A 22,350-nucleotide genomic window follows, 5' to 3' on the forward strand; every position below is an offset into this window, starting at 1 on the left:
TCTTTGGTTCCAGTATCTTATTTCTATTAGCAGAGAGTTTTTTGTTTCTGTTTCCACCAGTGCTCAAAGTTCATTTGAAGTCCAGTCTCATGAAGGCTTCACTTCCTTGCAATGTCTTCGGTGAAATGCTGGGTGCTTGTTTTACTTAATTAACCTGGGTGGCTCCTTTATTCATACTGGGGCTAACCTCACCCATCTTTCCTTCTTTTGCTGTCTTTAAGGAACTTTCCTCTTGTGCCATCTAGTGGCCAAAGCAGGGGCTGCTAAATAAAGAAAAAAACTTGGCAATACACAAACTGGGACGGATGACAGGGTGACATAGGTAAAAACAATAACAAGCGGCATTTCAGAAGAACCCCTTGAGGTAGTCCGGACATACTAATTCCTTCGTTTATTACAAATATGAATTGTGCACTTACCATATGCTAGCAAGGTACTAAGCACTTTAGAGCTTGATAATGTGATACTGAAACCACACTGTAAAACAAATGTAGAGCTCAGAGGAAAAAAGGAATTATCAACCCAATTTTTTAAAATGAGAAAATTGAAGCTTAAAGAGGCAGTGGAATTGAATGAGCTTATTCTCATTCCCTTTTTCCCTCTCACCCTCTCATCTCTCTTTTCTACTGCATAAAATATGAATAAAACAGGTACATGCATAACTTATTCTATGGAGTATTCAAGACCCATTGGGCAGGTATTCCATGGGTCTTCAGTTGTTTACATATTTATTTGCAGTGTAGTTCATTTTGATGGCTGGTCTGGAATATTACTTAATAATACCAGATAAATATGTGTCCCATATAAATACATTTTTAGGTAAGTAGAGTTTATTACTTAAAACAAACATATTTTTGTATATCAACTATTCTGGATGAAAATTTATCTCTGGTATTTCAGAGTGCCTTGCTTCCTTGATAAAATATGGTATCCCAAAAGTCTTAGTGCCTTAGAGAAGTGCCAACTTCAGAGGTAAAAATGTTATAAACTTATTTAAAAAAGCATTGGGAGTTTGATTATTTCACAGTTGAGGACATTCAGGCACAGGGACGTGACTTTCTCGAGTCCAAACAGATAGTAAATGACAGAAGCAAGACATTAAAGCAATGTTTTTGAATTCTAGTCTAGTGTTGTTTTTTTTTGTTTTTTTTTTTGTTTTTTTTTTTGCGCTGGAACTATTGACTACATAGAAGGGAAAGTGAAAGAGGGAAAGATGCTGTAGATGCTAGAAAAGTGAAAAAGGTAATAATGAACAAAACCAAATACTAGCCATCTAGATTTTCAAAAGTCCACTTGTCCCTCAAATTTGTGCTAAGAGGACCATAACCTAACTTTCAACCTACCACCCTTCTCAGCCTCCTACTTGTAATCAAGCAGGTGGCTCACTTGGGAGCCTCACCTGGGAGCCTGTGGAGAAATACTGCCATATTTTGTCGCAACTTCAAAGTCTTTCCTTCCATCTATACTGGGTTGAATAATGTCTCCCCTCAAATTCATCCACCTGGAATCTCAGAATGTGGCCTTATTTGGAAATAGGGTCTTGGCAGATATAATTAGTTAAGGGTGAGATTTCACTGGAGAAGTAATGTGCCCTTAATCCAATGACTGGTGTCCTTATAAGCAGGCTGTGTGAGGGCACAGAGACACACAGGGAGGAGATGCTATGGAAAGATAGAGAGAGATCGGAGCGAGGCATCTTGCAAGCCATGGAATGCCAAGGACTGCAGGCCACCACCAGAAACTGGAAGACAGGCCTGGGACAGACCCTCCCTCAGAGCCTCCAGAAGTAAACAACCCTGCTGACGTCTTGATTCCAGACTTTCAGTCTCCACAACTGTGGGAGAATAAATTCCATTATTTTAAGTCATTCATTTTGTGGCATTTTGGTATAGCAGTCCTAGGAAACTAACATACTACCTATCTAATGTGTGAATAAAACCAGATGTGGCTTGCAGCAAACCATGAGGTATACCAAGCTCTTTTAGATCCTCTTCTATTTTATTTTGGTGCTTGCCCCTTATAGACTTGAGCTTGGTTCCTGGCTCTTTCTTCTCAGGTATGGCTCCATGAAGAAAACGCATGGGATGAAAGAAAATTACTGTATGTAAAATTTACTTCTATAAAAAATAAAGACCTTCAGTTTAAAATAGCACTTGGCTGGAAGCCCCTGATGTAGCCTTTTATATCTTCCCAGTAAAATTCCTCAGAAGACACAGAAAAAAAATATAAAAACCTACAAAACAATGAAAAACAATGTAGCTAGGGATAATATTTTTAAGATGCTATGGTGTTGGTTCTCCCTCTCCTTCCCAAGACTTATTTGAACCAATTTCTCTTCTCCTTCATCATCCAAGATTTCTAAGGGTATTGACTCTCAGGAGAGACACAGCCTGGAAGAGTCAAATTCATCATTCTTGAGCTCCTTTGTAAAATTCTGTACACTTATACCAAAGTCCATAGACTCTGAGCCAGGCATTGTGGGGGAAAGCAAAGGCCATTTTTAGAACTACAAAATATTGGCTTTGTGTATCAAGAGACCAAAAGCATAAAGTTTATATAACAGGCCAAAATGTAGGAAAGAGAAAGTGAGGAATGTGAACAGTCTTCCTTTTTTTTTTTTTTTTTTTTTTGAGACAGTCTCACTCTGTCACCCAGGCTGGAGTGCAATGGCACAATCTTGGCTCACTGCAACCTCTGCCTCCCGGTTTCAAGCAATTCTCCTGCCTCAGCCCCCTAAGTAGCTGGGGTTACAGGCACCTGCCACCACGCCCGGCTAATTTTTTGTAGTTTTAGCAGAGATGGGGTTTCACCATGTTGGCCAGGCTGGTCTCAAACTCCTGACCTCAGGTGATCCACCTGCCTCGGCCTCCTAAAGTGCTGGGATTACAGGCATGAGCCACTGCAACTGGCCAGCCTTCCTATTCTTGAGGAAGATTTGAAAAAGGAATTCTAAGGGGAGGTGACAAGAGATTAGATGTTAGTGTATCCCTGAGAAGACGCTTCTCCCCAACACTCCCTATACCATCTTTTAGAAGAAAGACTATATAATCACCTAGATGGGCACTCCAAGGCAGAAAGGGTTCAGCTTTGATTACATAGTACATTCTTGGAAGACTGCCAGGTTCCTGGAGAAGTCTCATGCCCTATATAACACTGAATGGCAATATGCTGGAATAGTAGAGAACAATGTCCAGGAAAGGTAGCTAACTAGAGAAACCAGGGCTACCTTACTATTGAAGGTATACTAAGATGGTGCAAAGAAAATAATGGAGAGTTTCTAAGACTCTGAAATAGGATTGAGATGCAAAAGGTAAGAGATGGGCCTGGCATGGTGGCTCACACCTGTAATCCCAGCACTTTGGGAGGCCAAGGAGGGTGGATCATCTGAGGTCAGGAGTTCGAGACCAGCCTGGCCAACATGGTGAAATCCCATCTCTACTGAAAATACAAAAATTGGCCAGGCATGGTGGTGCACACCTGTAGTCCCAGCTGAGGGAGTCCCAGCTCGGGAGGCTGAGGCAGGAGAATTGCTTGAACCTGGGAGGTGAAGGCTGCAGTGAGCTGAGATCGTGCCACTGCACTTTAGCCTGAGCGACAGTGAGACTCTGTTACAACCACAACAACAACAAGTTGAGAGATGCCTGATTGAAAAGACTTCATGGTTCTTATTACCAAGGTCACAGAGTGAACAACTCGGGTATATGGAGGTATCATTTAGTGATGTGGATGACTGAGGGAAAGTAAATTTGGGAGGTGAATCAAGAGTTATCCTTAGGATTAAATTGGAGATGATGAGAAGACAGCTGGATATTTGAGTTCAGATCTTAGTGGAAAAGTCAGTGTTGCAAATATAGATTTTAGACTTATCAATATATAGGTAATATTTACAGTCATAGAACTGAATGAGATGACATTAAAAGAAGGTGTACATTAGGAAGAGAAGAGGGATAAGGACAGAGCCTAGAGTATCCCAACATCTAAATGTTAAACAGAGAAGAAGAAATCAACAAATAATAAAGAGGAGTGAACAGAGAGATAAGAGGAAAATCAGAAGCACTTAGTGTCATGGAAATCCAGGGAGAAGTATGTGTCTTAGTCCATTTTGTGCTGCTATAATAGAATACTTGAGACTGGATAACTTGGCTTACAGTTCTGGAAAATGGGAGATCTAAGATTGAGGGGCCACCATCTGGCGAGGGCCTTGTTGCTGTGTCATCCCATGGTAGAAGGTAAAAGGACAAGAGAGAGCATGAGAGCAGAGCACGACAGGGTGAAGAGGGCTGAATTTGTCATTTCATCAAGAGTCTACTCTCTTGATAACTAACCCACTCCCACAATAAAAGGATTAATCCATTCATAAAGACAGAACCCTCATGGCCAAATTGCCTGTTAAAGTTTCCACTTCTCAGCACTGTTGAATTGGGGATTAAGTTACCGATACACGAACTTTGGGGAACACTATTCAAACTATAGCACTGGGTTCAACAAAGGCAGTGACCAACTAGGTTTAAAGCTGCTGAGTGATCGATCAAGTAAAATGAGAATAGACAGTTGACTGTTAGTTTTGAGATTTTGCTAAAATTAGAAGGGGTTTTCATAGGGTGGGATGAGAAAGAAAACCCCTAAAAATAGGTGGAGAAAAGAAGGTAAAAAAGTGGACCGTGAGTAAAAATAATTTTGAGGAGTCTGGTTGCGAAATATTGAAGAGAAATGGGAAATAGCTGGAAAGCAGGGTGTCAGTGAAACAAAGTTGTTTCGTTTTTGTTTTAGATAAGTGATATGAAAGCATCATGTGAGCCCATGGGTTGTGAGTTGTGAAAGGGCAATTGATAATATGAGAGAGAAAAGGAAAAGTTGTATGAGACAGAAAAGGATAATATGAGAGAGAAAAGGAAAAGTTCCTTGAACAGCGATGAAATCCAGAGGAACCGTGGAACTAGAGGTAGGGACAATGCTTCCATTTATCAAAAGAGAGGAAAAATAAGTAGGTTTAGAACAGCTTTGGTGGTGAGAATATGAGGTTTGTTTCATCTGATATTTGGGGTTTTTTTTTTTTCTCTCACCTAGGAATGAGTTAAGATCATTAGCAGAATTTGAGTGGAGGAAATGTACTGTGTATTTTAAAAGAGGTGAATTTTTGAAATAGTTATTTTGACAAAAAGGAAGACAAATATCCTAGAGAAGTAGGGTAGGAGTGCTGGGCAGTGTTGAATTCCCCTTTGACATGGGTTGTCATGAATTTAAATTGAGATAGTAGTTCAAAGTAGGCAGATAGTTTGGTTAAGCAGATTGGAGGTTAGTCAGTGAGCAAAATAGAAGGTTGGCGCAAGAGGGTGTTAGGAAGGAAATAGTTCTGTTACTACACCAAAACCTGTACACTGGGTAAGGAGGGATATGAGGGCATGTGGTGTGTGGGTGGAATGTGGCGGGAAATTGTGATAAATGGTGGAGTGAGTGCAATGGTGGTCCCTGTGTGGTCAAAGAGAGTTGGAGCAGAGAAGAGGAGTTGGCACACTGGGAGGACTGGCAGTGGTGCTTCAAGAGGGGTATGACCGGAATTGAGATTCTGAAATTATTTGCAATGACAAGATGTAGGGAAGACCATTAGAGTGTATAGCAGAACGGCATATCTTTGGAGTTGAGATAATAAAAAATCTGCAGGGGCAGAGCATTGCTGAAATTGTCTAGAAGAACAAAAGTGTAAGAGGGAAGAGAATGAGGTGAGCTAAGTGCTCAAGTCCTTGGTAAGACAATGGTGGTCAGGAGGTTGCTAGACAATTGTTGTTGCTCACCATATGAAAAGAAGAGGCATTTGGTGAGTAAGTCTGACAACATGTCCTTCACTGTTGTATGGACACCACGCCAGCTCAGGATTTTGATGGAGAAAGGTGAAGAAATGTTTAGAAGCAGCTGTTCAGGGTTGTAAATCACCTACTTAAATTGTAGGTCCTGAAGTACGTGGGTATGTAAATTTTTTGTGGTTGCTGTAACAAATTTCGTGGCTTAAAAAATTGGCTATTTATTCTTTCATGATTCTAGAGGCCAGGAGTCTGAAATCAGTACTACTGGGCCAAAAACAAGGTGTTGGTGAGGCTGTACTCCCCTCAGGGGATCAAGAGGGAGAAGTTCTGGTCCTTGCTGTTTTCATCTTCTCATGGATACTGGTATTGTGGTCGTATCACTCCAATCGTCAAAGCCAGCATCTTCAAATCTCTCTCTGTTCCGTCTTCACATTGCCTTCTCCTCTGTGTGTGTAAAATCTCCTTTTGTTTCCCTCTTATAAGGAAACATGTGATGGCATTTTGAGCCCACCCAGAAAATCTAGTAGAATCTCTTCATCTCAAGTATGTAGTAGGCACAAATTTCTTTTTTATCCTTCACAATTTCATGGATAGAAAATTCATTCTAACCACCAATCTTAGCAACCTCTAGCATAAATTTGTTTTCTTATTAAATAGAGAACTTTCACACTTTCATTTAAAGGAAGCAATTTATGGCTTCTGTTTGGCATATCCGAATTGCTGGCATCACTACTCTTGCACTTTGGGGCTAAGTAAAATAAGGGCTACTTGAACACAAGCACAGTGATAAAGCAACAGTTAGTCTGAAAACTGAGATGGTCACTGAGTGACTAATGGGCAGGTAGCATGTACAGCGCGGATACAATGGACGAAGGGATAATTCAGGTCCCAGGTAGGACAGAGTGGGACGGCATGAGATTGCATCAGGATGCTCAGAACAGCACACAATTGAAAACTTATGAATAGTTTATTTCTGGAATTTTTCACTTAATATTTTCAGATTGTGGTTGGCAGAGGTTCACTGAAGCTGTGGAAAGTGAAACTGTGGATAAGAGGGAAGCCACTGCAGTAGTAGTAATAATAACTTTTACTTAACAAAAATTATCTTGACCGGCAGGTGCTGTGGCTCACACCTGTAATCCCAGCATTTTGGGAGGCCAAGGCGGGTGGATCACCTGAGGCCTGAGACCAACCTGGAGAATATGGTGAAACCCTGTCTCTACTAAAAATACAAAAATTAGCCAGGCGTGGTGGTGCACGCTTGTGGTCTCAGCCACTGGGAGGCTGAGGCAGGAGAATCTCTTGAATCCAGGAGGTGGAGGCTGCAGTGAGCTGAGATTGTGCCACTGCACTCCAGCTTGACTGGAGTCTTGTGACAGAGCAAGATTCCATCTCAAAAAAAAAAAAAAAAAACTTGACCTAACATCTCAGAATGTATGAAAGAAAAGCAAGGAAGGAAAAGATGAGTAGAGCTAGGCTAACTTCTTTGTCTTAAATAAGGAAAACAAAAATGACACCAATTCCTCTTAACTTCAGCAATTAGAGAGAAGAGTTTTGTAGCTTGCTTTTGAAAGTATTGACAAGAACCCTTAGAAAAAATAATTGCATCATGCTAGCTACCCTGTTTTAGGGATAACAAATGTGATCACTTCCCTGGTCTGCTTTCCTTTCTGCTGCTCTTGTTCCCTTTTCTGGTTAGAAATGTTTCACACCCATGATGACATTCTGTATTTCCTTATCTGAATATCATACCATCTGGAGGCATTCTGCATTCCTTTTGGCTTTGGACTTTTTATAACCTGTGATTAGGGTATAGATGAATAAAGATGTCTACTTTATCTTTCTCTAGTTTCCTATGTAGGATTTATATAATGTTAGTGTTCATTTATTTGATGTGTAGATTGGACTTGGGAGGACATGCGTGGATTTTAGATGTATCCTTGCCTCCAAGATGTAGAGAATGCTCAGATGCAACTAAAACTTTGACAGTGTTAATTGTCAGGATGCTGAAAGCAATCCGGAGAGGGAGGTACAAGCACCATATGGAATAGCAGAAAATCCTGGGGGCTCTACATTTAAAATATATTGGGAATGCAAACTTCTCTTACCATCTTCACCGCTTTGACTTTTTTTTTTTTTTTTTGCCAACCCACTCTTACCTCCCAACTTGATTAATGCAACTAGCATACCTGCTTAGATTTCTCCACCGCCCCTCACTTAGTCTATTTTCAACACAATAACCTGAGTGAGCATTTTAACACATGTCAAACCATGTTATTCCTTTGCTCAAAACCTTCTAATAACTCCCCATTTCACTCCATCAAAAGCCAGCATTCTTACAAGGGCAGTAAGTCACTGCACAAGCTGGCTAACCTACCTCTGTCCTCTCATTTTCAAATACTTTCTCCCTCACCTGTTCTACTCTAGCCACTTCGGTGTTTTTTGGACACTCTAAGCCACTACCATTTCAGGATCATAGTACTTGCATAGTACCTGTTCTATCTACATGAGATGTTCTCCTCCGATTATCTGCATAGCTGGTTCCCTGCTTCCTTCAGATCATTGCTCAACCATGACTTTTACGGCTTTCCATGACCATTCCTTATAAAAGAAAAACCTCCTGTATTAGTGTGTTCTCACATCGCTAATAAAAACACACCTGAGACTGGGTAACTTATAAAGGAAAGAGGTTTGATGGACTCACAGTTCCACGTGGCTGGGGAGGCCTCACAATCATGGCAGAAGGTGAATGGGGAACAAATTCACATCTTACATATAGGCAGGCAAGAGAGTTTGTGCAGGGGAACTCCCACTTATAAAACCATCAGATCTCATGAGACTTAATCAGTACCATGAAAACAGTATGGGGCAAACTGCCCCTGTGATTCGATTATCTCCACCTGGCCCTGCTCTTGACATGTGGGGATTATTACAATTTGAGGTGAGATTTGGGTGGGGACACAGCCAAATCATGTCACCTCCGTCCCTGGGCCACTCCTTTTCTCCTTTATTCTGCTTATTTTCTATGGCACTTGTCCCCATCTGACATGTTCTTAGTGTTGTCATGCATTTTGTTTGTGATATGACTCTCCCCACTAGAAAGTAAGTTCCATGAAGGCAGGAAGTTTGTTGTATTCATTGTATCCCTGTACACGGGCCCAGAGCATGGCAGGCACATTCTAAGCATTGAATATATATTTGGGGAATGAATGGATGAATAAGCCATTCACAAACACATCTCTTCCAATATTAGGAAATAATGGTGATAAAAAAAGATCTTGGCAGGGGATTAGAGAAATATTATAATGAGGAAAGAGGTCCTAGTTTAGTGCTGTGGGCTGAATTGTGTTCTCCAGAATTCATATATTGAATCCCTAACCTCAGAATGTGACTGTATTTGGAGATAGGGCCTTTAAAGACATGATTAAGTTACCATGAGGCCATTAAGGTGTCCTTTGAAGAAGAGGAAATTAGACCACACAGGGAGACAGCAGGGATGTGCATGCTCAGCAAAAACACCACGTGAGGGGCTGGGTGTGGTGGCTCATGCCTGTAATCCCAGTACTTTGGGAGGCTGAGGTGGGCAGATCATGATGTCGGGAGATCGAGACCTTCCTGGCCAACATGGTGAAACCCTGTCTCTACTAAAAATACAAAAATTAGTTGGGCATGGTGGCACGAACCTGTAGTCCCAGCTACTTGGGAGGCTGAGGCAGGAGAATTGCTTGAACCTGGGAGGCGGAGGTTGCAGTGAGCTGAGATTGTGCCATTGCACTCCAGCTTGGGTGACAGAGTGAGACTCCGTCTCAAAAAAAAAAAAAAAATGTGAGGACAAAGCAAGGAAGCAGCTATAGACAAGCCAAGGAGAGAGGCCTCAGAAGAAACCAGACCTGCAGACATCTTGATCTTGGACTTTCCAGAGCCTCCAGAACTGTGAGAAAATAGGTTTCTGCTGTTTAGGGCACCTAATATCTGGTATTTTGTTATGGCAGTCTTGGCCGACTAATACATCCAGCTTCAGGGAAAAGTAATATTTTGAGTTGGGCTTTCAAATTGCCTGGCTCTATTTATATGAAGCCGAATGGAAAACATAAGCTCATTAAAAGTTTCTTTTTTCAGAAAAATTGTTTCAAGTTTTGAGGATAACATATTAATATCTAACCTCCTAAGAAAGTTTTTCTTTTTCTTTTCTTTTTTTTAACTTTTATTTTAGGTTCAGGGGTACACGTGCAGGTTTGTTACATAGGTGAACTCATGTTACAGAGGTTTGCTGTACAGATTATTTTGTCACCCAGGTACTAACCTTAGTACCTAATAGTTATTTTTTCTGGTCTTCTCCCTCCTCCTACTCTCCACCCTCAGGTAGGCCCCAGTGTCTGTTGTTCCCCTTTGCGTCCATAAATTCTCACCATTCAGCTCCCATTTATAAGTGAGAACATGCATTATTTGGTTTTCTGTTTCTGCGTTAGTTTGCTAAGGATAATGACCTCCAGCCCCATCCATGTTTCTGCAAAAGATATGATCTCATTCTTTTTTATGGCTATGCAGCATTCTGTGGTGTATATGCACCACATTTTCTTTATGTAATCTGTCATCGATGGACATTAGGGTGATTCCACGTCTTTGCCATTTTGAATAATGCTGCAATGATCATACACAGCATGTGTCTTCATGGTAGAATAATTTCTATTCCTTTGGTTATATACCCAGTAATGAGATTGCTGGGTTGAATGGTATTTGTTTTTTAGCTCTTTGAGGAATCACTACACTGCTTTCCGCAATAGGTGAACTAATTTACACTCCTACCAACAGTGTATAGGCGTTTTCTTTTCTCTGCAACCTGGCCAGCATCTGTTATTTTTTGACTTTTTGGTAGTAACCATTCTGACTGGTATGAGATGGTATCTCATCGTGGTTTTGATTTGCATTTCTCTAGTTCACTAAAAGTTTCTAAGGGTCCAGTAGTTTCAGGAAGTCCATTATTACTAAGAGAAAATGGTATTCTATTACTAGTAACAATTGTATAAAGCTAGCGAAAAAGATGCCCTATTACTAGTAGCAATTGTATAAAGCTAGGATTGACTTCAATCCTGGAATAGTGAAGGATCACCTAAGAGGTGGGCTATCATTACATTGTCATCATCATAATTCACATAGACTGAGAGCTTACTATGTGCTAAGTTCTCTTCTAACTGCTTTACATGCACTGAGCCATCTGATCCTCCCAGCAACTCTATGGAAGTTTATCCCTCCATTTTACAGATGAGAAAACTGAGGCACAGACAGGTTGAGGAAGTTGCCCAAGGTCGTATGTTTTTATGTGGCAGAGCCAAGGCTTGAATCTAGGCAGTGGCAATGGAGCCTGCACCTGTAACTTCTATACTGTACCTCCTTTTATATATGTTCCCCTGTCTACAGAAGGTTTTTTTCTGTAACATTGAGATGTGCTAGTTCTTAGCTTAGCCTTCTGTTAGCACCAACCTACTTTTCAGCTTTATTTTCATTATTCACATATATTTGGAAAAACTGTGTCATCCCTTGTCTCTCCACTTTTCCTTAACTCTCCTTCCCATTACCTTGCCTCATTGATTAATTGATCGATTGATTGCTGTTCTAGTTTCTTATGCCTTCTTTGCTCATCCTTACCTAAAATCCATCTTTAATACCAAGTCCAAATCCTACCTCCCCCATAACATTTTATATTACCCTTCTCCTCTGAAAATTTCATTGTATGCACAACTAATTTAGAATTAATAATGTACTTCCCTATTAAAATTCTTTTGATGACTGAATATTCTATACAAATCTTCCTAAGATTTAACTTTTCACCAGTTTTGTGTTGTGTCTTCAAAATAGATTTAATTCACTGAGGATAGGGACAAAATATCTACTATATATGATACTTTGTACATAATGAAAGTGTAATAGACATTTATTGATTTTTTTTTTTTAAAGACAGGATTTCATTCTGTCATCCAGGCTGGAGTGCGGTGGTGTGATATCGGCTCACTGCAACCTCTGCCTCCTGGGTTCAAGTGATTCTCCAGCCTCAGCCTCCCGAGTAGATGGGACTACAGGCAGGCGCCACCATGCCTGGCTAATTTTTGTATTTTTAGTAGAGATGGGGTTTCTCCATGTTGGCCAGACTGGTCTTGAACTTTTGTGCTCAAGCGATCCGCCTGCCTCGACTTCTCAAACTGCTGGGATTACAGGCGTGAGCCACCACACCAATTACAGAGCTGTAATTGATTTGTTTTGATTTGGGAAAACAAACAAAAAACTGGAGATAGAGAAAGGAAACAAATGTGGCCAACAAGGCCATTCTAATTTATAGCTAGCACCATTTTGAATGAATTATATATGTTAGCTCCTTTAATCTTTACAACGTTTCTCTAAGAGCAATACTACTATTATTATTATTAATTATGATTATTATTTGAGATGGAATCTCACTCTGTCCTCCAGGCTGGAGTGCAGTGGTGCGATCTCGGCTCACTGCAACCTCCACCTCCCGGCTTCAAGCGATCCTCTCACCTCAGCCTCCCAAGTACCTGGGATTACAGGTGTGCGCCACCACATCTGGTTATTTATTTATTTATTTATTTATTTTGTATTTTCAGTAGAGATGGTGTTTCACCATGTTGGCCAGACTGGTCTTGAACTCCTGAGCTCAGGTGATCCACCCGTCTCGACCTCCCAAAGTGCTGGGATTACAGGTGTGAGCCACCGCGCCCGGCCGAGAAAGACTATTATTATCCCCATGTTATAGATGAGGGAAATGAAGCCTAGAGGTACTATGCAGTTTGTCCACTATAACACAGTGCAGGCAGCTGCAGTCTGCCTCCTCGCCAGCAGAGGGCATTAAGAGACCACGACCATGTGTAAGTCTAAGATTTATGGTCCAATTTTCCTTCCCATCAGGATCAGGAAATGGACAATAATGGCTTTTGGATGATCATGGAGTTTTCTCATTTTCCACTTCTTTATATCACCAGTGACATTCTTTGGGCAACAACAGAAAAAATAAGCTAATTTTTTCCCACATGACCACACACAGTTTGCCTCTGGCTCATTTCTTTCCCCTCCCCACACTCTCAGTCTCCTTCCCCACTTCCAGGAACTGTTTTCCCCTATAATAATGCATTTGCTGGAATTATCTGTGGGGAATGTCCAAATCCCAGGATACCACCAAGCCTCAGGGCTCAACGGTGGCTCTACTCCCCTCAGCTGTTGGCTCTCAGCACTCTTAAGATCATTTTATTATTGCAAGCCTGAAAAATGAAATTACTTCGGAAGAAGATACCCTCCCAGTTCTGCAATGCACTCAAAAAGTGTCTTTTGGATGATCTTTTGTTTGGCAGATTTGTAGTTTAAAATGGTGGTGGGGGTGTTTTGTAGAAACAGAATGTGATTCTTCTCTATGTCCTCATGTTATTGACCATCTTCGAAAAGGATTTTTACTGCTAGAATGTGAGAAAAAGAGAAAGGAAAAGTTATATGGACCAATTATCTCTGGCTGCTAAGGAACATTCAGAGATGAAAGCTGCCACAGCCAGAAACAATATTTCTATCCTGGTGGGGATTCTCTGGTTTCCTCAGAGTCCTTAACTTCTGAGAATATGGTTTAAGTAGCAAGAATTTTAAATTTAGCCAAGATCTAGTGAGCCATAGCTTCTAGAAGTCAGGGTACATCAGAGAAAGGAGGGACTAAGAACATTTGGCGCAATCCACTGATTTTATGATCAGGTCGCTAGGCCTGTGGGATCCAGTTTTTCTCAGTCTGTGGCTCTTTCCCTCACATCTACTCTTATTGTCAACTAAAGTGACCTGTCAGGGAAACTGTGTTTTCTTTATAGGTTTGCATGAGGGTGACACTATAGGCAATTTGAAGTATCTTTTTCCTTCTTTTTATAGGTTTGCATGAGGGTGACACTATAGGCAATTTGAAGTATCTTTTTCCTTCTTGGAGAGAAACACTGCATGTGCATGCTTACCAAGAGAGGGCACCCTCTGAGCAGGAATTTTCTCTTGTAGTCCATTTTACAGTCAGAAAAAATAGGCTGCCACTCTACAGATCAGGGGAGAAGAGAACTATCAACTTAGGTTTGAACACCTTGTGTCTGTCGTCAGAAAGCATTAAACTTAGCAGGGGTGGCAGAAATCAGGGTCTGCCTACTTAGCCCCAGAAGACTAACACCTACCCCTTTTTCTGCACCTGCGTGCAGCATCATATGCGTGTTCATGCTGGCCTTTTCCTGAAATGCCTTTCCCGTTCTTCCTCCTCTGGAAAACTCCTAGTCACTGGTCAGAGTCTTAGGTTGCACCCTTCACTTTTCAGCCTTCTCTCCTTTATATTCCAGAACTTTTCACATGCCAGGATTAGAGCACATATTACCCATTATTTTAGTCTGTCTTACTGTTTGCAATATGAAGCCCTTAAAAATCTACATTGTGTTATCTCATTGTTCTCCAACTGCCTAGCCTCATGTGAGGCACAATAATAAATGCCTGACAAATGCTTGTTGCCTATGTGAACACATAAATCAATACCATTGCTCACGATTATTTACTAACCGGGATAACATCACAGGTGGGTGGGATTATTCAAGGAAGTTCTTTTTTTTCAATTTTATATAATATATATTTTTAAAGATAGGGACTTACTCTGTCACCCAGGCCTGAGTGCAGTGGTGCGATTATAGCTCACTGCAGCTTCAAGCTCCTGGTCTCCAGTGATCCTCCAGCCCCAGCCTCCCAAGTCGCTTGGATTATAGGCGCACACCACCAAGCACAAGCACAGCTATTCAAGGAAGTCTTTTTTTTCTTTTCTTTTCTTTTTTTTTTTTTTTTTTGAGATGGAGTCTCGCTTTTGTTGTCCAGGCTGGAGTGCAGTGGCAAGATCTCAGCTCACTGCAGTCTCTGTCTCCCGGGTTCAAGCAGTTCTGCCTCAGCCTCCTGAGTAGCTGGGATTACAGATACCTCCCACCACACCTGGCTAATTTTTGTATTTTTAGTAGAGACAGGGGTCTTACCATGTTGGCCACGCTGGTCTCGAACTCCTAACCTCAGATGATCTGACCATCTAGGCCTCCCAAAGGGCTGGAATTACAGGCGTGAGCCACTGCACCAGCCTCAAGGAAGTCTTAAACCTATAACGTAATTGTTTTTACTCTTTCTGCTAAGACAGTTGGAAGAAAATGCAATTTGCATATAAAGAAAAGTAGCTAAAGAGCTCTGGATGAAGAACCAGGAAATCTGGGTAGAATTGAAGCTCTGCCACAAACTGCCTGTGTGACATTGGATAAGTCACTTATATTAGTGACCTCATATTTTCAGGGGATTCCTTCAGATGTTTGCTCTGGGTCTGTCTAGCACCAACTATTTAAACTTGTGTAAAGAAGAACTCATAGATGTTGACATTTATTCTGAAGAAAAAATGGAGGTGACAGAACTATCCTTCTCAGGTTTCCTCTTGCTGCAGTATAAAAGAGATATTCATACAGAGACAATACAAAGCAGAATATGGTTAAAAAAATGCTAGTTTGTTTTACAAATAAGCAGCCAAATTTTGCCCAACAACTCATAATTAATTTACCATTAAAAATATTTCATACTATATATCCAGGCTGGGAGCAGTGGCTCATGCCTGTAATCCCAACACTTTGGGAGGCTGAGATGTGTGGATCACTTGAGTCTAGGAGTTCAAGAACAGCTTGGGTGACATGGTGAAATGCCCTCTATACAAAAAATACAAAAGTATCCAGATGTGAGCCTGGCACGGTGGCTCACGCCTGTAATCCCAGCACTTTGGGAGGCTGAGGCGGGCGGATCACAAGGTCAGGAGATTGAGACCATCCTGGCTAACACAGTGAAACCCCATCTCTACTAAAAATACACACACACACACACACACACACACACACACACACACAGTATCCAGATGTGGTGGCACGTGCTTGTAGTCCCATCTACTTGGCAGGCTGAGGAGGGAGGATCACTTGAGCCCAGAGGTCGAGGCTGTGGTGAGCTGCAATGGCACCACTGCACTCCAGCCTGGGTGATGGACCCAGACCCTGTCCGAAAAACAAACAAACAAACAAACAAAACAAATACATTTTATATAATACTGAAACCTAACTTTTCCTTCTCAATAAGTTAGCCTATGCAAATACAGCTCAGTTGTAGCAGATGAATCTTCATTGCTCATTTAGGTAAGTGCATCCTCAGCCATCTTGCTGATAAACTGAGACTGTTTCCATCAACGTTCATAGAAGATGCAAATAAATCCCTTTGGGGATGATGTGTTTAACTAATATTTCATCATCAAACTGGAAGCTGAGTTCTCCTCCTAAGCCCTAGCGAGGAAAGAGAAATAAAAGAGAAAGTTTGATCTGAAAACAACAAAGCTTTAAAAATCCCCAGAAGGATCTCTAAACTCCATGGGGATTTGGCAAAAGGTCATTTGGAATGGATTGTATGTAGCCAGGATAGGAACCCAATTTGGCTTCCGGAGATTGACTGAGGTGGTAAAGGTCGAGGGTAGGAGAGAGGAGGATTACAAATCAATCCAGCCCAGGGATGTGAAAACAGTTAGTGCTGCTCTAGGAACTCAGAATGATGTGGACTTCACCTTCCTCTCTGCCATTTACACACTACGCCCTATGGTCCTCCTTTGGCAATTGAAATATTGGTGGAGGCAGAAGGTTTCCCTTTTAGCAACTGGGATGGGAATGTAAGAGATTGTAGAGCTAATTAATACAGACTGCCCCAGACGCAGTTAAAAATGCAGGAGAGGCTGGGCGCGGTGGCTCACGCTTGTAATCCCAGCACTTTGGGAGGCCAAGGTGGGCGGATCAAAAGGTCAGGAGTTTGAGACCAGCCTGGCCAGCACAGTGAAACCCCATCTCTACTAAAAATACAAAAATTAGCTAGGCATGGTGGCGGGCACCTGTAATCCCAGCTTCTCAGGAGGCTGAGGCAGGAGAATCACTTGAACCCAGGAGGCGGAGGGTGTAGTGAGCCGAGATCCTGCCACTGTACTCCAGCCTGGGTGACAGAGCTAGACTCTGCCTCAAAAAAAAAAAAAAAAAAAAAAAAATGCAGGAAAGCAGAAGGAATTGCTTGGATGTAGAAATTCTCATTTGGGAATTGTCTGGGGGGAATGAGGAAGAAATAAGTGACAGGGTTTTTTTTTTGACCCTCTTCCCTTAGGCAAGTTCAACTATTAGATTCAGGCAGCCAGGCACAGGGAAATAAATAAAATTTCCTATTTAAGCCTACCTAATAATAATGATTTAATTTCCCTTTTCTTCCCCACAATCATGACAAAAGTTGCAGATTTTGCGGACTTTCAGATTCCATTTCTATCTCCTTCCAAGCCATCCTTCTGAAGCAAGATATCTTCTTAATCACTCCTATCATTATCAACTTTCAGTGGCTTTCCATGGTTATTAAAGGCCAAACATCTCAAGCATGCAAACATCTCCACAACCCCAACGCTGCCTGCCTTTCCCTTTTCTTCCGCTGACCTCCCCACATGACCAAACTTCCCTCAATAATGTGGCAGTTACTTGTAAGTTCATGCCCTTGCCCTCCTTTTGGCTTGGTGAACCCTCATGGATTCTTCAAAACTGGCTCCAATTGTCACCTTCTTTTGAAGTTTTTGTATCTTCCCATGCCAGAGGCTTTTGATAACCTCCTTATATTGTCTTAGCCTGGTGTATATACCGGCTTCCAGTTTTGTTTTCATTTCTCTTTCCCTAACTACATTGTGACCATTTGTTATTCCTACTGTGGCCCTACCCCCTAGTAGTGTCAGTCATAGGACTGATGAACAATAAATATTTGTGGAATCAATGAAGCTCTTGGTAGTTAACCTTTGGCCTTGATAAGGTGGACATGTTTTTATGTATTGGCTGACGTACCGAAAGTAATCAATGTCAAAGGGAAAAAGTCTTAAATTGTGTTTGTCCTTTGAAATCCAACTCTTTTTTACTTTGTATGGGCTACTTTTATTGTGACTAAACATCAGTACACAGTCACTGTTTTACATAAACATGGAGCTATAGTAGACATAATTGTTTAAGAAGCAGAATGTAACCATAATAAATGAGGAGGACACAATAGTACGGAATAGGCCCCAAGTAGGAGCTAAACAAACCAGACAATGGTAAGATAAAGTGAAAGATAAGGAGATAACACTCACAGGGATATTTGCCATCATGTAGAAGAGGTATTTCTCCATTGTGTAGGAATACATATGTCACCCAAGTGTCAGTTGTGTGGGTGACCCCAAGTACCCTCACTTTCTGGTCTGAGCCTGAATTTTAAAATTGAAGTAAGATATTGCTATCGAAAAGTCTCACCTGTGTAATTTTGTAGAGTTTACATGTCTTTATGCCCCGTTATGCTTCCTAAATATTGCTCCTCATTTCTGCTGTTAACTTTCTTTTTCTCTTTTACTGAAGCTTTGCAGTAATGGAGGGATGATGGCATAGCATCATGTAGATAGCAACTTGAAACTGAACATTAGATAGCTTTGTGCTGAAATTCATCAGCCATTCTTCACCACAGGGAATATCTTGCTGGTTTGGTGGAGGGCTGACCTTCCTTCTTGTAGCTCATACCTTCTCCTTATCTCCATTCTCTTCCTATTGTCTTGCCTGAGTTATTCACTGAGATTCAAAGTTCTTCTCACTTAATTGTGCAGTGTTTAACTTCTCTTTTAATTTTCCATGTCCTTCCAGACTATGCCCTGGAAAGGTCACATAGGTGAGGTCCAACACAATGGATGTTACTTTTTCAGTGAGCAGCATCTCCATGGATCTGATGCTACTCTGTAAATGTGCAGATGAGACCACAGTTTGCTCTTGTTTCATGTAGCAGTTTTCTTCTTTGGGACACCCATAGAAATAGCTGCTTTCTAGACTTAGAATTTTCTGAAGCCAAAACCATGAAAATCCAGAATGTCTGACCTGAAAACATTAAAACTCAAACAAATAGAATATGTATATGTTTTTTATGTTCTTTTTCTTTTGTGTATACATTTTCAGCAATTTACCCTCATGATATGAAATCCAGAAGTGTAAAGGCAACATGGAAAGCTATTCTTGTAGCATAAAAATTGGCCATGATTCAAAAATGAATCAGATGCTATCGGCAGGCTTTCTTCAGACCCATTCTTCCTTATCCAATCATGCTTTATGTCACCCCAGTTTAGTGATTTACTTTTAGTGGAATTTAACTTGAATGTCTTAAAATACCATCATTACATATATTTAGCTTTGGTTACAGTTATAAATTTGTTTAACAAGCTACATGAAATATATAGTTGGCAATGGTCAAAGTAAATATACCAATGAGATGCTCATAACTAGTTAGCCTGTTTAAAAAAAATCCTCAGGAATAATAAAAAAATAAAAAACCAATATAGCTGTCATTAATTGAGTACTCCTATGTGCTACTCTTCCAAGCACTTACTATGTAATAACTACCCCACAACCACCATATGAGGTAGGTACAAGTAGCATTTCCCTTATACAGTTGAGGAAATGGGGGCATAAAATGTTTAACAACATGTTCAGAAAAAGAAGGACTTAGCACATGGTCTATTGAGCTACTTTTGGCCTTTGGATCTCATGCTGAATTTTCTGTATTTCAAATGAGATGAAGAAGCTAAAATTCACAGAAGTGAAGATAGTTGCAAAGACGGGTTCACATCAGCGGACACCCATTTTGGTGCTCTTTGCATTGTAGCACCTGATCCTCCTTTTTTCTCTAAGGGGTTTGGGGTTTCAGTTTTTGCCGAAGAGCATGTGTGTTTTGCAGCTATCTGGGAGTAATTAACAAATGGCAGCCATAATACTCCAGTAGCTATTTGATTTGTCTGTTGCTAGGAATGCTTTGCCATTGTTTCCAGAGAATAATTATTATGTATTAACCTGTGCCTGATTCAGGAATGCAGTTGTACATTACAATAAAAAGTTCCACTGCTGTGACCCTCCATTTAACCTCATAAATTCAGTGTATCATTCTCATTATACAGTAAAGCTTAAGCTTTATAGAACTAGAGACTGGTGCAGAAAATAAGATAAAATGTCCTCAATATGAATCATGTTTTAGTTATCTGAAGTCTCTGGTGCCAAGCCACTTCTCTGTATAGTTAAGCTACAAGTTAATGCAAAAAAAAAAAAAAAAAAAAAAAGCAAGCTATAATTTTCAATTCAGTTACAAAAAAAGCCTATTTAGCGGATTCTTTTTGTTGATAATAACAGAAATCAATTTTAATTAGTCTAAGCAGGAAGGGAGAATTTAAGATAATGAAAGAAGACATGAATGTATTCTGGAAGCCAGCAGCAGAGATGGAGCCGTGACTCAAAAGGGACTAGAGATGGAGAGCCATGAGGAGCCCAGAAAACAGGCTTTCTTTATTTTGTCCTCCATTTTTCTCTTCAAATGTCTTTGCAAATATATCTCTATTACTCATCTACTCCTAAGACAAGGGCTGAGCCTCAGTTCTCAAGTTAATATAGTGTCTGTATAAGTGAACTGTCATTGAGATTTTACTTTCAGTCACAACTGTAAATTCCTAAGAAGGGGCTCTGATTGGCTCAATTTGGTTCTGGTGCTCAGCCATTGTGCACTTAGCTGAGTTCTAGGCAATGGTGTTATGTGACTAAAACATGGCTTCTAGGGTACCATTCTTGTCACCCAGGGGCTAGAATGGAGAGCTGTTCTTAGAGGAGAAGGAATTATGAGCTGGGCAGACACCACAGAGCTCTCTGTTGTTACCATGCATAGTAGTCCATTTTCATATTCCTATGAAGAAATACCCAAGACTGTGTAATTTATAAAGAAAAATGGAGTCACAGTTCCACATGGCTGGGGAGGTTTCACAATCATGGCAGAAGGCAAAGGAGGAGCAATGGCTTCCCAAGTAGCTGGGACTACAGGCGTCTTACAGGGCAAGAGAGCTCGTGTGGGGGAACTCCTTTTTATAAAACCATCAGATATCGTGAGACTTATTCACTATCACAAGAACAGCACAGGAAAACCCACCCCCATGATTCAATTACCTCCCACCAGGTCCCTCCCACAACATGTGGGGATTATGGGAGCTATAATTCAAGATGAGATTTGGGTGGGGACACAGCTAAACCATATGACCATGTAACTAGGTCTCAGTGTAAAACAGCCCTTAGAAATTCAATGACTGTGTCAAATTCAAGAATATTATCTCTTTTATCTAACTAGGCATATTTGTAGACTAGATGGCTTGAGTATGTAATTAAGGCAACATATTTTAAAATCAGCCTGAATAAACCAAAATGTTAATTGGAATCTACGGCAAACCAAAAAATATAATGAATCCCAAAGCTAAGTGGAAGTGTTTTGGATTATTCTTGATACCACACCATTAATTTGTGGGGATAATTGGGATGCATCCAAGCTTTTAGTCTTGCTGACGATGTTTAAGAGTTAAATTAGTTGACCACATTTCCTGCTGTAATTGTTGGTCAGATCCTTGGAAATGGTAGGGTTTTCACATGCTTCCATATAATTATAGAAATCAATCTAGGGGATGCACAAAAAGAGAAAAAGGAATTTCTTGTTATGTTCTTAGTGTAAATTTTGTATTCTCCTATGACTTGAAAGAAACTTGATGGATCATCTGGTCTGATCCCCTCATTTTACAGATGGAAAATGAAGCGGAGAGAGAAGTGACTAGCCTTGTTGTCAAATGACAGATGAGTAACAGATCCAGGACTAAAATCCTAGATTCCAGTCTTTTATTATGTCCTATTATAAAAACTAGGATTCACAAAACATATGATAGTACTGCTGGGTAGTTACATTTTCACTAGTTTTGTTGGTGGTGTTGTTGTTTGAGACAGAGTCTCACTCTGTCACCCAGGCTGGAGTGCAGTGGCACCATCTCAGCTCACTGCAACATCTGCCTTCTGGGTTCAAGTGATTCTCTGCCTCAGCCTCCCAAGTTGCTGGGACTACAGGTGTGCACCACCACGCCTGGCTAATTTTTGTATTTTTTGTAGAAAGGCAGTTTTGCCATGTTGGCCAGGCTGGTTTCAAATTCCTGGCCTCAAGTGATCCACCCTATCTTGGCCTCCCAAAGTGCTGGGATGAGCCACTGTGCCCATGAGCCACTGCACCCAGCCTATTTTCACTAGTTTTTAAATTGCTTTTTTTTCCCAACATCTGGACTTTACTTATTCAGTATAATATTTTTTCAGGCCCTGAGTATAAATTCTTTGGGTAATTTTTTGGCTAATTTAACTTACCTGTAGCAATACTCAGCAGCATAGACGATTAGATAATAAAGAAAAAAATTTTCTAACTATTATTTTGGCAAAGGACTAGGTTTAAATTTTCTTAATTACAGAAGAAAAAAACAGCAAACAAATAGCATTTTAGTTTGGAGTAAATTTGTTCTTCACTACAAATTGTTCAGATATCTATAAGGACAAATTTCCATATTATAATTTTGTGTGTTGCAACTATAAAAATACTTTATCTTAAATGCCTTTTATCC

General features: G+C 40.7%; 1 protein-coding gene and 1 long non-coding RNA gene across 3 annotated transcripts in view; one reads left to right on the forward strand and one right to left on the reverse strand.

Annotated features, from left to right (window-relative positions):
- The window catches only part of LOC134729461 (uncharacterized), a 161,998-nt gene that overhangs the window by 20,303 nt on the left and 119,345 nt on the right, over positions 1-22,350 (forward strand). The window lies entirely within an intron of this gene.
- The window catches only part of LOC134729460 (xaa-Pro dipeptidase-like), a 34,935-nt gene continuing 25,626 nt past the window's right edge, over positions 13,042-22,350 (reverse strand). Inside the window, exons 3-7 of one of the 2 annotated variants that reach the window (XR_010110571.1) lie at positions 18,167-21,374; positions 15,940-16,156; positions 14,003-14,163; positions 13,796-13,869; positions 13,042-13,264 (exon numbers count right to left, since the gene is read on the reverse strand). Coding sequence is in view for 1 of the 2 variants with exons in the window: in XM_063598772.1 (XP_063454842.1) it covers positions 21,279-21,374 (96 nt within the window). In the remaining variant the exon portion in view is untranslated. Of the gene's footprint in view, positions 13,265-13,795; positions 13,870-14,002; positions 14,164-15,901; positions 16,157-18,166; positions 21,375-22,350 lie in introns of those variants that run through there. The other variant, XM_063598772.1, reaches the window with a different exon arrangement.

Source organism: Pan paniscus, chromosome 19, assembly GCF_029289425.2.
Source record: "Pan paniscus chromosome 19, NHGRI_mPanPan1-v2.0_pri, whole genome shotgun sequence".
Taxonomy (NCBI): Eukaryota; Metazoa; Chordata; class Mammalia; order Primates; family Hominidae; genus Pan; species Pan paniscus.